At 51.2% G+C, this 13,530-nt stretch overlaps 1 protein-coding gene across 2 annotated transcripts in view; it reads right to left on the bottom strand.

Moving 5' to 3' along the window:
* Positions 1–13,530, bottom strand: part of LOC140421010 (amine oxidase [flavin-containing]-like) — a 131,122-nt gene that overhangs the window by 27,218 nt on the left and 90,374 nt on the right. For both annotated transcript variants that reach the window (XM_072505280.1, XM_072505281.1), the window contains 3 exons: positions 10,560–10,656; positions 3,958–4,011; positions 2,071–2,128 (listed from right to left, as the gene is read on the bottom strand). In XM_072505280.1, coding sequence (XP_072361381.1) covers positions 2,071–2,128; positions 3,958–4,011; positions 10,560–10,656 — 209 coding nt within the window. The remainder of the gene's footprint in view (positions 1–2,070; positions 2,129–3,957; positions 4,012–10,559; positions 10,657–13,530) is intronic.

Genomic DNA, 13,530 nt, shown 5'->3' with positions numbered 1-13,530 from the left:
CTTCACAGCTCCAGGGTCCCAGGTTCGATTCCCGGCTTGGTCACTCTGTGCGGAGTCTGCACGTTCTCCCCGTGTGTGCGTGGGTTTCCTCCGGGTGCTCCGGTTTCCTCCCACAGTCCAAAGATGTGCAGGTTAGGTGGATTGGCCGTGCTAAATTGCCCTTAGTGTTGGGTGGGGTTACTGGGTTATGGGGATAGGGTGGAGGTGTGGGCTTAGGTAGGGTGCTTTTTCCAGGAGCTGGTGCAGACCCGATGGGCCGAATGGCCTCCTTCTGCACTGTAAATTCTATGATTATAAGGCAAAGGCCAGGCTCGTGGTAAGGGGATTTGAAGAAAACTTAGAAGATCAGTATTTAAGGGTAGATTCACCTGCAGCAGGAAAGGTTATTTTAAAGATCTTCTTGGCTCTATTAGCCACAAAGGCATGGGAATGCAAATCTATAGATATAAAAGCTGCCTTTTTGCAGGGGCATCAGCTCCAGAGAGACATTTTTCTCCGTCCTCCTAAAGAAGCAGCTAACACAGAAGGGGTACTCTGGAAGTTGAACAAATATGTATATGGATTAAATGATGCATCTAGAGTCTGGTATTTTTCAGTAAGGTCAGTTTTGTTAAAGTTAGGCTGTTGCCAGTTGAAAGCAGATCCTGCAATGTTTTACTGGCACTATAAAGGAAATCTTTCTGGCATTTTTATGATGCATGTCGATTATTTTTTGTGGGGTTGGACTAGTGATTTTGAAGCTATTGTAATCTCTGGTTTGAGGAAAGAATTCAGGGTTGGAAGTCAGGCTTCCGGTGCATTTAAATATATTGGACTGGAAATTGGATAGACTAAGTTAGGGGCAACTTTACGTCAGCAATCTTATTTGGAAAGCATCAGCCCAATAGCAATTAGTCGTGGCCGAGTTTCACAAAAAGACGCAATGGTTTCAAAGTAGAAAAAGAGCAACTGCGAAGTTTAATTGGGCAACTGAACTGGCTAGGTAGACAGACTGGACCGGACGTGAGTTTTGATGTCTTAGAGTTGAGTACAAAAATGAATGATCCCAAAGTGGAAGACATAAGAAGAGCAAATAAAGCGTTGGCCAAACTAAAAATGCAGGGTCTAACAGCCACCAACACTTAAAATAGTACAACACTATTTTATTAAGCTAGAAACTGTTGAACATACTTTCACTGTGGGTTAACACGTGTTAGATTAGACTAAAGACCTATGCCTGTCCTAACCAGTCTATGCGCTCAGCACATGGTGAAGATCTGTGCTGTAAGCTGTAAGCTCTGTCCTTCTGAGAGGCTGCATCCCGAATGAGCGGGAAAACTGATGCCCTCTATCTTTATAGTGAGTGTACTCTAACTGGTGATTGGCTGCGGTGTTGTGAGTGTTGATTGGTCTTGCTGTGTGTCCATCAGTGTGTGTGTGTCTGCACCATGATATACTGGTGTATATTATGACAACTGGGTTATGCGGATGTGGTGGGGCAGTGGGCCTAGGTAGGGTGCTCTTTCAGAGGGTTGGTACAGACTCGATGGGTCGAATGGCCTCCTTCTGCGCTGTAGGAATTCTATGTGTCTAAGACATCTTTCCCCTTCATAATTGCATATATTGCATGCAACGAAGTGACACATTTCCTTCTTCCTTCCCATAATGACAGGCCCAATGCCCATTATAGAATCACTCTGCCATGTGTGAAGTAGGCATTTTACCCGATCTGCTCACGTATTCCAGGGTTGGATACAACCTGACCAGCAGCCGCCGCCAAAAGAGTCAATACATTTTGAAAAATAATTCAAGTGGAACCAGGAGGAGGAGTCCACTCCTCAGCTACACGACACTCCTGAAGGCTGCTGCCAGCTGCTGACGCCTTTGCCCTCTCCCCTCCTACCACCATTCCCACCAGGCACCTGAGAACCACTGCCAATGAGGCAAACAGCCCAAATTTGCTTTCACGTTGCCTGTGACAGGCTCTTGCAGCGTTCCCAAATTAATAAAGTAATTTTACTCCATTAACTCACATCCTCACAAATGGATGATAATTGATTGTCGTGATGTCTTATATTAAAAGATACCTACATATAGGGCTTCTTCTGTCTCCAGCACCCGTGCATAAATCTGGCAAATTCGTTGCTGTCTGAAAAACAAGATTTTTTTCATTATCTCCAGAAATGTGGCTATATTGACATTGAGGCACACAATGTGCCAGTATAGTCTCCTGCATCTGTAGTGTCACAAGTTCCAGCAGACAGAAGTATTATCGATTAGTTGCAGATTAAGCTTTATTTATGCTTCTCTATCAACCACTCTCTTTACATAGAGAGTAGTGGGAGTATGGAACTCCATTGTCACACTGAGTGGTTGAAACATTTAAGGTAGATAGATGCATACATGAGGGAGAAAGGACAGATGGAGGAGGGTGGGGTAGGACACGGCAATTAGAGTGGGAGGAAGCTTATAGAGAGTACAAATAGTGTCCAAAAGCCTATGCTGCAGATTCGACGGAATTCGATGTGGGAGGGTCACCAAGTTGGGTGTTGGCAAGTGGGAGAGAGGTAGTGAGTGGGAGGGTCAGCGAGCAGGAGAGAGGTGGTAAGCAGGAGAATCTGAAAGTTCTGGGGGGTGGTGGTGGTTTGCAAGCAGGAGAAGATAAGCGAGCAGGAGGGTTGGCAAGTGGGAGAGAGGTTGCATGCAGGAGGGTCAATGCACAGGTCGCAATTGATGCATTATCAATGACCACAAAGACGAGAGTAGTGGAATAATCGAGGCTTTATTGAGCAAAGATGTTGTGCCTCCTGTAGCTGGAACCAGAATGGCTGCAGCACCAGCGAGCACACTCATTTATATACCGCCTACTGGGCGGAGCCAGCAGGCAGGGATTTATCCATGTACCTCTACTATACATGTCTTACCGTAATACATAGAATACTGCTAGTGGTGACTACCACACAAAAACACAAATGTGGGCCACGTAGTGAATACCATTGAGTTAAAGCACATTATAGTTCCCTCTAATCTCAACAAATTAAAGCACTGTCATGTTTCCATTTCCCACATTAGCCATTCTCAATGTCCCTTTTGGGCGAGGCAGACAACTTTGTGACAATTTACACCGGACAATTCTGTATGTGAATGTACATTTTGCACATCAGTTGTAAGCTCATATTACAGGGATGAAAGGACAATGGGGTAGATCTTGACTTTGGGACATAGTGTAAAATAGGGAAGGGTGGACCAGCAGCCTGATTTCGATCTCTCTCGATTTTGATTTCCATTGAGTTGGCTGAGTGACAGAAACAGAAAATAGAGGTGAACAATTGTTCTCAGACTGGAGGTAGGTGCGTTGTTGGGTTCCTAAGGAGTGGTATCAAGACCACTAGTGGAGGCAGACTCAACTGTGGCTTTAAAAAGGGTATTGGATAATGATCTTGAAGATAGAAATGTGTGGGGTTACAGGGAAGCAAAGGGTGAGTGGGACTAGCTGAGTTGCTCTTGCAGAGAGCTGGCATGGACACTTGGGCCGAATGGCCACCTTCTGTGCTGAAGCTGTTCTAAGATTGACTTCAGGTTTTATGGGGTAACTCTTGAACATTGCAGCCCCAGTGGATGACACTCTCATCACAGCGTTATCTGGTGGATCGATGCAATTCACCATTTCTTCTTTCGCAGAATTAACTCTGCACCAATGTGAAAACATAACCATTTCAAAATAGCAGCCGTTTAGGAAAAGGGTTGGAAGCAAACAGCATGATGGATCAGTGATGTTTAATGTTTCCCATATCTAACTCTCAGTTCAATTTAAATACAGAGTCTTGTCAGAAATGGTAAAGAATGCTGAAGGTACAGGTTTATATTAAACAGCAATGCTGTCGGAAAATTGCAAACTCACTCCCACCTTTACATGTCAGGCAGTTTTGAAAGCTATCGTAGCTTCACATAGTGTCAGCCAAACATCACAATACCCACCTCTCTGCTTTGCTGAGATTAACTAAAAGTCGAGCCTTCCTTGCCAATATAAACCTAGAAAGAAATAACAGTACTCAATTAAACCGTAGATCATTTAATTTGTGGTAATTTAGTAATTTAGTTACTGATCGATTGGACATGTGTGCCATCTGGGATTATCCCTATTTAAAATTTGGGGGCAAAATGTTACATTTAACAGTTAAAAAGATTTGCACGCTGTGGTAGTATGTATTGGGGGTCATGTGGGACTGGAAGCCCTAATGTCATTGGCTGACAGATCCCGGGTCCTGGTTGGCCGTTGACCTCATACTCGCCCTGAAGGCGAAGTATAAGAAGTCGGTGCCTTCCCCCGCAGGCCAGTTTACTATCAGGCTGCTGGGGAACAGACACGCTTAATAAAGCCTCATCGACTTCACTCTATTCGTCTCACGGAGTCTTTGGGCGCCACAATTTATTAAGCGTGCCTAAAAAGGACTATGGAGCTCAGGATCATTCCAGAATGCCCGAGGATCAGCCCCCACGCAGTGAATGCGGCAGCAGCCTTCAAACACTGGCAGACTTGCTTTGAGGCCTACATCACATCGACCACAGGCCGCGTCTCAGACGAACAAAAACTGCAGGTCCTGCACTCGAGGGTGAGCACGGAGATTTTCACCCTCATTGAAGACACCCGCGATTTCCAGACGGCGTTCACAGCACTGAGAAGTCTCTACGTTCGCCCAGTTAACCAAATCTACGCTCGCTACCAGCTCGCGACAAGACGGCAAGCTCCCGGAGAATCAATGGACGAGTTCTACGCCGCGCTGCTGATTTTGGGAAGAGCCTGCAGCTGCCCGTCGGTGAATGCAAACGAACATACGGACATGTTAATGCGCGATGCTTTTGTGGCAGGTATGCAATCCTCCCAAATCCGCCAAAGACTTCTAGAAAAAGAGTCGCTAGGACTCTCAGAGGCACGGGCCCTGGCAGCCTCGCTGGACGTAGCCGCGCGTAATACCCGCGCCTACGGCCCCGACCGCGCGGCAGGCCATTGGGCCCCGTACGTGCCCGCCGCGGCAAACCCCCTTCCCCCCCCCCCCCCCGGACACCCCTCATGCTTGCGCAGTCCAAACGCCGAGTCGCACCGGGGGTGCCCGCTGTTATTTCTGCGGCCAGGCGAAGCACCCCCGACAACGCAGTCCGGCCCGCGCAGCCATCTGCAAAAGCTGCGGGAAAAAGGGCCACTATGCGGTGGTGTGCCGATCCCGCGTGGTCGCCGCCGTCCTGGGGCAACAGGGAGCCCTACAGGCAGCCTATGCGTCCCAACCCCCCCAGCACGCCATGTGCGACCCGCAGGCGCCGCCATTTTGGGTCCCGACCACCGCGGTCCCGGGAGAACTGGGAGCCCTGCACGCCGCCTACGCTCCCCAACCCCCCTCCCCGCAGTCCATGTACAACCCGTCGCCGGCGCTCCCGATTTGGGTGCCGGCCAACACTCTCCACGGAGAGGAGGGGGTTTTTCGCATCCCGAACGCCACCCTCACCCCCGTCCCGCGCCCCACGCCTGACCCGCCGGCCTGGGCCCCGACCACCGCTGTCCCCGCCAAGGGAGCTCCGCGCGGTCCCAGCGCTCGCGGCCCCACGACTGACCCGCCGGCGCCGCCAACCTGGGCCCTCACCCCCATCCCGCGCCCCACGCCTGACCCGCCGGCCTGGGCCCCGACCACCGCTGTCCCCGCCGAGGGAGCTCCGCGCGGTCCCAGCGCTCGCGGCCCCACGACTGACCCGCCGGCGCCGCCGACCTGGGCCCTCACCCCCGTCCCGCGCCCCACGCCTGACCCGCCGGCGCAACTTACCTGGACCCCGATCACCGCTGTCCCCGGCGAGGGAGCTCCGCACGGTCCCAGCGCTCGCGGTACTGACCCGCCGGCCTGGGCCCCGACCACCGCTATCCCCGGCGAGGGAGCTCCGCGCGGTCCTAGCGCCCGCGGCCCTGGCGCTCGCAGTCAAGGAACTCCGCGCGGTCCTAGCGCCCGCGGATCGGGTGCTCGCAATGCAGGAACTCCGCGCGGTCCTAGCGCCCCCCAGCACACCATGTGCGACCCGCAGACGCCGCCATTTTGGGTCCCGACCACCACGAGGGGAGGAGGGGCGCCGCCATCTTGGACCGCCCCCGACCTGTACGACGCATGGGGCGGCCATTTTGTCCACCCCCGACGCCATCTTGTGACCCCTCAGCCACGGGCGATGTATGGGGGTGGCCATTTTGTCCATCCCCGACGCCATCTTGGACGGCAACAACGGACCCCACCCCACTACTACAACCACGGCTCGCTTCGGTTACACTCGATCAGGCTCGGCCCCGGACTCTCCAGACGACGACGACAACGGTCCTACTTAACGGCCACGAGACGCCATGCCTAGTCGACTCCGGGAGCACGGAAAGTTTTATACATCCCGACACGGTAAGACGCTGTTCCTTAACTACCTTCCCCAGCGCACAAAAGATTTGCCTAGCTGCAGGATCCCACTCCGTACAGATCCTGGGATTCTGCATAGTTACCCTAACGGTACAAGGGAGGGAATTCAAAAACTACAAACTTAACGTCCTTCCCCAACTCTGTGCCCCCACCTTGCTGGGCTTAGAGTTTCAATGTAACCTACAGAGCCTTACGTTTAAATTCGGCGGCCCAATACCCCCACTCACTATCTGCGGCCTTGCCACCCTCAAGGTGCAACCCCCGTCCTTGTTTGCGAACCTCACCCCGGATTGCAAACCCGTCGCCACTAGGAGCAGACGGTACAGCACCCAGGACCGGACCTTCATTCGCTCTGAAGTCCAGCGGCTACTAAAGGAGGGCATAATCCAGGCCAGCAATAGTCCCTGGAGAGCGCAGGTGGTAGTAGTGAAGACAGGGGAGAAACAAAGGATGGTCATTGACTATAGCCAGACCATCAACAGGTACACTAAACTAGACGCGTACCCTCTCCCCCGCATATCCGACATGGTCAATCGGATTGCCCAGTATAAAGTCTTCTCCACCGTGGACCTCAAGTCCGCCTACCATCAGCTCCCCATCCGCCCAAGTGACCGCAAGTACACAGCCTTCGAGGCAGACGGGCGGTTATACCATTTCCTACGGGTCCCTTTTGGCGTCACAAACGGCGTCTCGGTCTTCCAACGGGAAATGGACCGAATGGTTGATCAACATGGGTTACGGGCCACCTTCCCGTACCTCGACAATGTAACCATCTGCGGCTACGATCAGCAGGACCACGACGCCAACCTCCAAAAATTCCTCCAGACTGCCAAAGCCTTGAACCTCACGTACAACGAGGACAAGTGCGTTTTTAGCACCGATCGGCTAGCCATTCTGGGCTACATAGTGCGCAATGGGATAATAGGCCCCGACCCCGAACGTATGCGCGCACTCATGGAATTTCCCCTCCCGCACTGCCCAGAAGCCCTGAAACGCTGCCTGGGGTTCTTTTCATACTATGCCCAGTGGGTCCCCCAGTACGCAGACAAGGCCCGCCCCCTAATACAGACCACGACTTTCCCGCTGTCGACAGAGGCTTGCCAGGCTTTCAGCCGCATCAAAGCGGACATCGCAAAGGCCACGATGCGCGCCATCGACGAGTCCCTCCCCTTCCAGGTCGAGAGCGACGCCTCTGACGTAGCTCTAGCGGCTACCCTTAACCAAGCGGGCAGACCCGTGGCCTTCTTCTCCCGAACCCTCCACGCCTCAGAAATCCGCCACTCCTCAGTGGAAAAGGAAGCCCAAGCCATAGTGGAAGCTGTGCGACATTGGAGGCATTACCTAGCCGGCAGGAGATTCACTCTCCTCACTGACCAACGGTCGGTAGCCTTCATGTTCGATAATGCACAGCGGGGCAAGATCAAGAACGACAAGATCTTGCGGTGGAGGATCAAACTCTCCACCTTCAACTATGAGATCTTGTACCGGCCCGGAAAGCTGAACGAGCCGTCCGATGCCCTATCCCGCAGGACATGTGCCAACGCACAAATTGACCGCCTCCAAGCCCTCCACGAGGACCTCTGCCACCCGGGGGTCACTCGGTTTTACCACTTCATCAAGTCCCGCAATCTCCCATACTCCTTAGAGGAGGTCCGTACAGTCACAAGGGACTGCCACATCTGCGCAGAATGCAAACCACATTTTTTCAGGCCAGATGGAGCGCACCTGATTAAGGCTTCCCGCCCCTTTGAACGCCTCAGTCTCGATTTCAAAGGGCCCCTCCCCTCCACCGACCGCAACGCGTATTTCCTTAATGTAGTGGACGAATACTCCCGCTTCCCTTTTGCCATTCCCTGCTCCGACATGACCGCGGCCACAGTCATTAAAGCCCTGAACAGCATCTTCACGCTGTTCGGTTACCCCGCATACGTCCACAGCGACAGGGGGTCCTCTTTCATGAGTGACGAGCTGCGCCAGTTCCTGCTCAGCAAGGGCATAGCTTCAAGCAGGACGACCAGCTACAACCCCCGGGGGAACGGGCAAGTAGAAAGGGAGAAGGGCACGGTCTGGAAGGCCGTCCTACTGGCCCTACGGTCCAGGTATCTCCCAGTTTCACGGTGGCAGGAGGTCCTCCCGGACGCTCTCCATTCCATCCGGTCGTTATTATGTACGAGCACTAATCAAACGCCTCACGAGCGTCTCCTTGTCTTCCCTAGGAGGTCCTCCTCTGGAACGTCGCTGCCGACCTGGCTGGCGGCCCCAGGACCCATCCTGCTCCGAAAGCACGTGCGGGCACATAAGGCGGACCCGTTGGTCGAAAGGGTTCACCTCCTCCACGCAAACCCCCAGTACGCCTACGTGGAGTACCCCGACGGCCGACAGGACACGGTCTCCCTGCGGGATCTGGCGCCCGCCGGCACCACGCACACCCCCCCCGACACCATCAACCCAACCGCCCCCCTTCCTGCCACCGCCGCACCCCGCGACCGCCCCCTTCCCAGGAGGATCAGTCCCCCTCCCCTTTGCACCGACAGCTGAAACCGTGCGGCTCCCGGAGGCGACAACACTGGTACAAGCACCACCACCACCGCCGGGGCCGAGGCGATCGACACGGACGACCAGACCGCCCGACCGACTCGTGGCGTCGATGTAAAACAAAGATGGACTGTCCAATGAACATTTTGTTTTTCCTATACCCTCTGTAAATAGTTGTAACAGGACGATACTGTCCAATACTGTACTACCATGTAACTGTTCTATCCTCCCAGGACCAGCCCTGTAAACCCTTACCACCATACGAAGCATCACCCCGCCGGGTTCATTTTTGACAAGGGGTGAATGTGGTAGTATGTATTGGGGGTCATGTGGGACTGGAAGCCCTAATGTCATTGGCTGACAGATCCCGGGTCCTGGTTGGCCGTTGACCTCATACTCCGCCCTGAAGGCGAAGTATAAGAAGCCGGTGCCTTCCCCCGCAGGCCAGTTTACTATCGGGCTGCTGGGGAACAGACACGCTTAATAAAGCCTCATCGACTTCACTCTATTCGTCTCACGGAGTCTTTGTGCGCCACACACGCATATGAAAAAAAAGATCAAAGGTGGTTAAATGCTAATCAGTGAGGTTTTGAAGTTGCTTCACTAAAGCTTATGATCAATAAACAATTAATTAGCTTGTCTTAGTCGAGGGTAAACACATCACACCATTGTTTTGGGAGGTTTACAACGGTTAGCAGGATTCTCTGTTGTAGGCCTTTTCCTAGGGTTGAGAATGCAAAAAATAAATGTTGGAGACAAAAATACACGATGTGAATAAGGTTTATAAACGTGGGCTAGCCAATCAAGCCCTCACCAAGCTCAGAAGGTTACAATGTAGGGCGGTAGAATTGAAGCAAGGCAGTTCACTCATTTGAGAAAGTATAGCGACTTTACTATTTTGTATTATTATATGAAGATAAATTGTACCCAAATAAATAAGGGAGTAGAAGCAGAATTGTTTTTTTTGTAAAATTAAACAGCTTCATGATATGTATATCCTTGCAACACATGGTACATTTTCTCTGTCACTATTTGAAAAGATTAAACAAGCATGTTTGTGGGCACATGTTATAATGTCCAGTTTGTATGTCAAGGGAGATGTTCTATTATTTTCCCAGTGTAATGCTATTGTACAAGTGGACCTTGGGCAATGTGAGCTAGCACTGAAGGGACACAGGGTTCACATACAAGAGCAACTGAATTAATAACAGGTGAATAACTATTACCTCCATGTGAAGCCTAGCTTTAGTATCTCGTCTACCCTTTTTATATAGCCATTCATGTTAGATGAAAAATTGCTCTTGTTGCAATCTGTCCAAAACATGTATGTTTCTGTTGAAGTGTGACAACCAGAATTGAACTCCACATTGAAAGTAGGATCTATCCTGTGTGTTATAAATGTTTTGCATAATTTCTAAAGATTTAAACTCCACAGCTTTGACAATGTATCCCAGCATTTTATCTGCTCTTGGACTTACTTCTCCATATTGTCTTGATATTTAAGCCTCCAGGTGTGTTTCAAAATTTATCTGTGCTAATTTTGATCTCTTAAACATAATGTAAGATATTGGTGGTGTGCGGTTATTTCTTCAGCCCTGTGAACTTTACCCCATGATTGCAGGGTAGGAACCATCAGGCTTGGTGTCATCCAATGTCAGGGAAATAGGCGACTCTTCATCTTCGATCATCATGGTCCCGCAATACCCTATCAACAGAAAGATGCTTTTAGTCTCACCTATTCATTCTTTACCCATAACCCTGCAAAGTTCTTCTCACCTAGAGTATTTATCAATTCCCTTTTGAAAAAAACTATTAAATCTGTACCCACCATTCTATTCCAAATCCTAACTCATTCCACATAAAAGGTTCCCCTTGTATCATCTTTCGTTCTTTCGTCAATGACTCTGCAGTTGATCATTCTCTGTGCCCTCATTGTTACTGATGTAGAAAGTTATTATTATTTTTTTAAAATATCTTTATTAATGTAGTTACATTAAACACAATCAAAACCAGAGTGAGACCACAGAAAACCTCATAACAAATAAATAACTACCCAACTGCCCCCACCTCCCTGCCGTTCCCCTCCACCCATCCTGCCTTGCCCATTTTAACCCCTTTACCCCCGCCTCCCTACCCGCTCCCGGCTGACATCTTAATTTTCCTTGAAGATGTCGATAAACGGCTTCCATCTCTGGACAAACCCAGTCACTGACCCTCTCAAGGCAAACTTAATTTTCTCCAACATTAGGAACTCCATCAGGTCTCTCACCCACACCCCCGGCTTTGGTGGCCCCGGGTTTCTCCACTCCAACAAAATTTGTCTCCGGGCTACCAGGGAGAAAAGGGGCAAAATGTCGGCCTCTCTTGTCCCCTGGACTCCCAGGTCTTCTGACTCTCCGAATATCGCCCTTTCTGGACTCGGGTCCACCTTCACTTACAGCACCTCAGACATTACATCCGCGAATGCTGCGTGTAGGGGGCCATTGACAGAGGCTCCCACCGCGGGCAACTGGCCGAGTTCCCGACAGCATGGTTCTAATCACGTATTGGCCGACGGGAACAATCATTGATAGTCCAGTCATCGTCTTTGTATTTAAATAGTTGTATTGAGTACAGCTCAGTGAAATGATACATTCTGGGCTGGATTCTCTAACAATAGGGCTATGTCCCCACCCCAGCGTCAAAACGCTGGCGTTTCACTCTGGACTTTCCTTAAGAAAGTCCTGAGTGATTCTCCCATCTGCAGAGGGCTAGCAGGGCCCCGGAGTGCTTCTCGCAGCTCTGGCTGCGGATACGGGCCCCCGCACGGTCGGGAGTCCACACATGCGCAGAGCGGCGACCTGCGGCGGCCGCCCCGTGCGACATGGCAGACACAGCCGGCAGACCTGGACCAGGAAAGAAGGTCCTAACGATCGGTCCCATGCCGCTCCATGTTACCCGCCCGATCTGCGGACTAAGTCCACGGCCGCCCTGGTGAGGGGCAGGGGATCAAGTCCCAGGGGGAGACCTTATGGGCGGCCGGTGGGGCGATCGGGCGGGTAACATGGAGCGGCATGGGACCGATCGTTAGGACCTTCTTTCCTGGTCCAGGTCTGCCGGCTGTGTCTGCCATGTCGCACGGGACGGCCGCCGCAGGTCGCCGCCCTGCGCATGTGTGGACTCCCGACCGTGCGGGGGCCCGTATCCGCAGCCAGAGCTGCGAGAAGCACTCCGGGGCCCTGCTAGCCCTCTGCAGATGGGAGAATCACTCAGGACTTTCTTAAGGAAAGTCCAGAGTGAAACGCCAGCGTTTTGACGCTGGGGTGGGGACATAGCCCTATTGTTGGAGAATCCAGCCCAGAATGTATCATTTCACTGAGCTGCACTCAATACAACTATTTAAATACAAAGACGATGACTGGACTATCAATGATTGTCCTGAAAATTAGTACTTCTCTCCCATGAACTATTTTCTTTCCTTTAGCCAAAGGGGTAAACAGGATGCCTGGCCCTAAAGCATTCAGCAATACAGAGTTCCTAACCATGACGAGATTGATGTGAATGATCTAACATGACAAATGCGTGCTTGCTACCGTTCCTATTTTCTAGTATTTTCGTATTTGTTATGTGAGGTTGATGAGGGCAGAGCCATTTTCTGCTACAGCGGAAGGTGGATGGTGCGACGTAAAATCAATGTGGAGCTGGGTCATTCAGACTGGAAGACCCAGCTTTAATCCTGAGTTTGATCTGAGTTAGCTGACCTTAGTCAGAGTGTCAGTGGTGAAGCTACAATTGCTCACCAGGTCTGGCAGCTTCTGTGGAGACAGAAACAGAGGGCAAATTTCTCCAGCCCTTCCAGCCAGAGGGGTCGTCTGGTCGATTCCCACTGCCGGTTCCCTGACAGTGGCACAAGCACGGAATGTGAATCGCCATCTGTGCCGGATCCCGCCGACGGGCAATGGAGAGCTGCGTACGCTGCGGGAAAACCAGTCGTGAGGGGGCTGCCAAATTTCGCCCAGAGTTAACGTTTCGAGTCCACATGACTTCTTTAGAACCCGAATCAAACTTCAGATTCCAAAGAAGAGCCATTAGACTCGAAACGTTAACTCTGTTTCTCTCTCCAAAGATGCTGCCAGACTTGCTGAGTTTTTCCAGCACTTGCTGTTTTTATTTCGGATTTCCAGCATCCACAGTATTTTGCTTTTATTTTATAATTGCTCACTGTGCCCCTGGGTGAAGAAGGAGAAAAAACATCAGCCAGGATCCTGTTCCTGATTGTTATCCAGTCACTCCTGCTGCAAACTGGCAGACTGAGAAGTGATTGGCCCAACTCTGATTCCTCCTGCAGTTGAATAACCTGCTTCCACTATCTAGGCAGGTACAAGAAAAGTAGCCAGGTGGGTAAGTTTTGTAAGGGCCACGAAGAATCCAGCACGAGTTTTAAGGATACAAAATAATAAAGTTTATTTACTATAACAATATATACATAACAGTAGCAGTAACTTCCCTTGCTACCTTCCCCTTCCTGCTGGTTCCTGAACTGGCCAGCTTATTTATACTAGGAGTTTCTCCGCCCCCCCCTCATTGGGGAAGTTCATAC

Source organism: Scyliorhinus torazame, chromosome 5 (assembly GCF_047496885.1).
Source record: "Scyliorhinus torazame isolate Kashiwa2021f chromosome 5, sScyTor2.1, whole genome shotgun sequence".
Classification (NCBI taxonomy): domain Eukaryota; kingdom Metazoa; phylum Chordata; class Chondrichthyes; order Carcharhiniformes; family Scyliorhinidae; genus Scyliorhinus; species Scyliorhinus torazame.
Note: the sequence above shows the minus strand (reverse complement) of the source record. Positions and strands in the feature narration are given on the sequence as shown.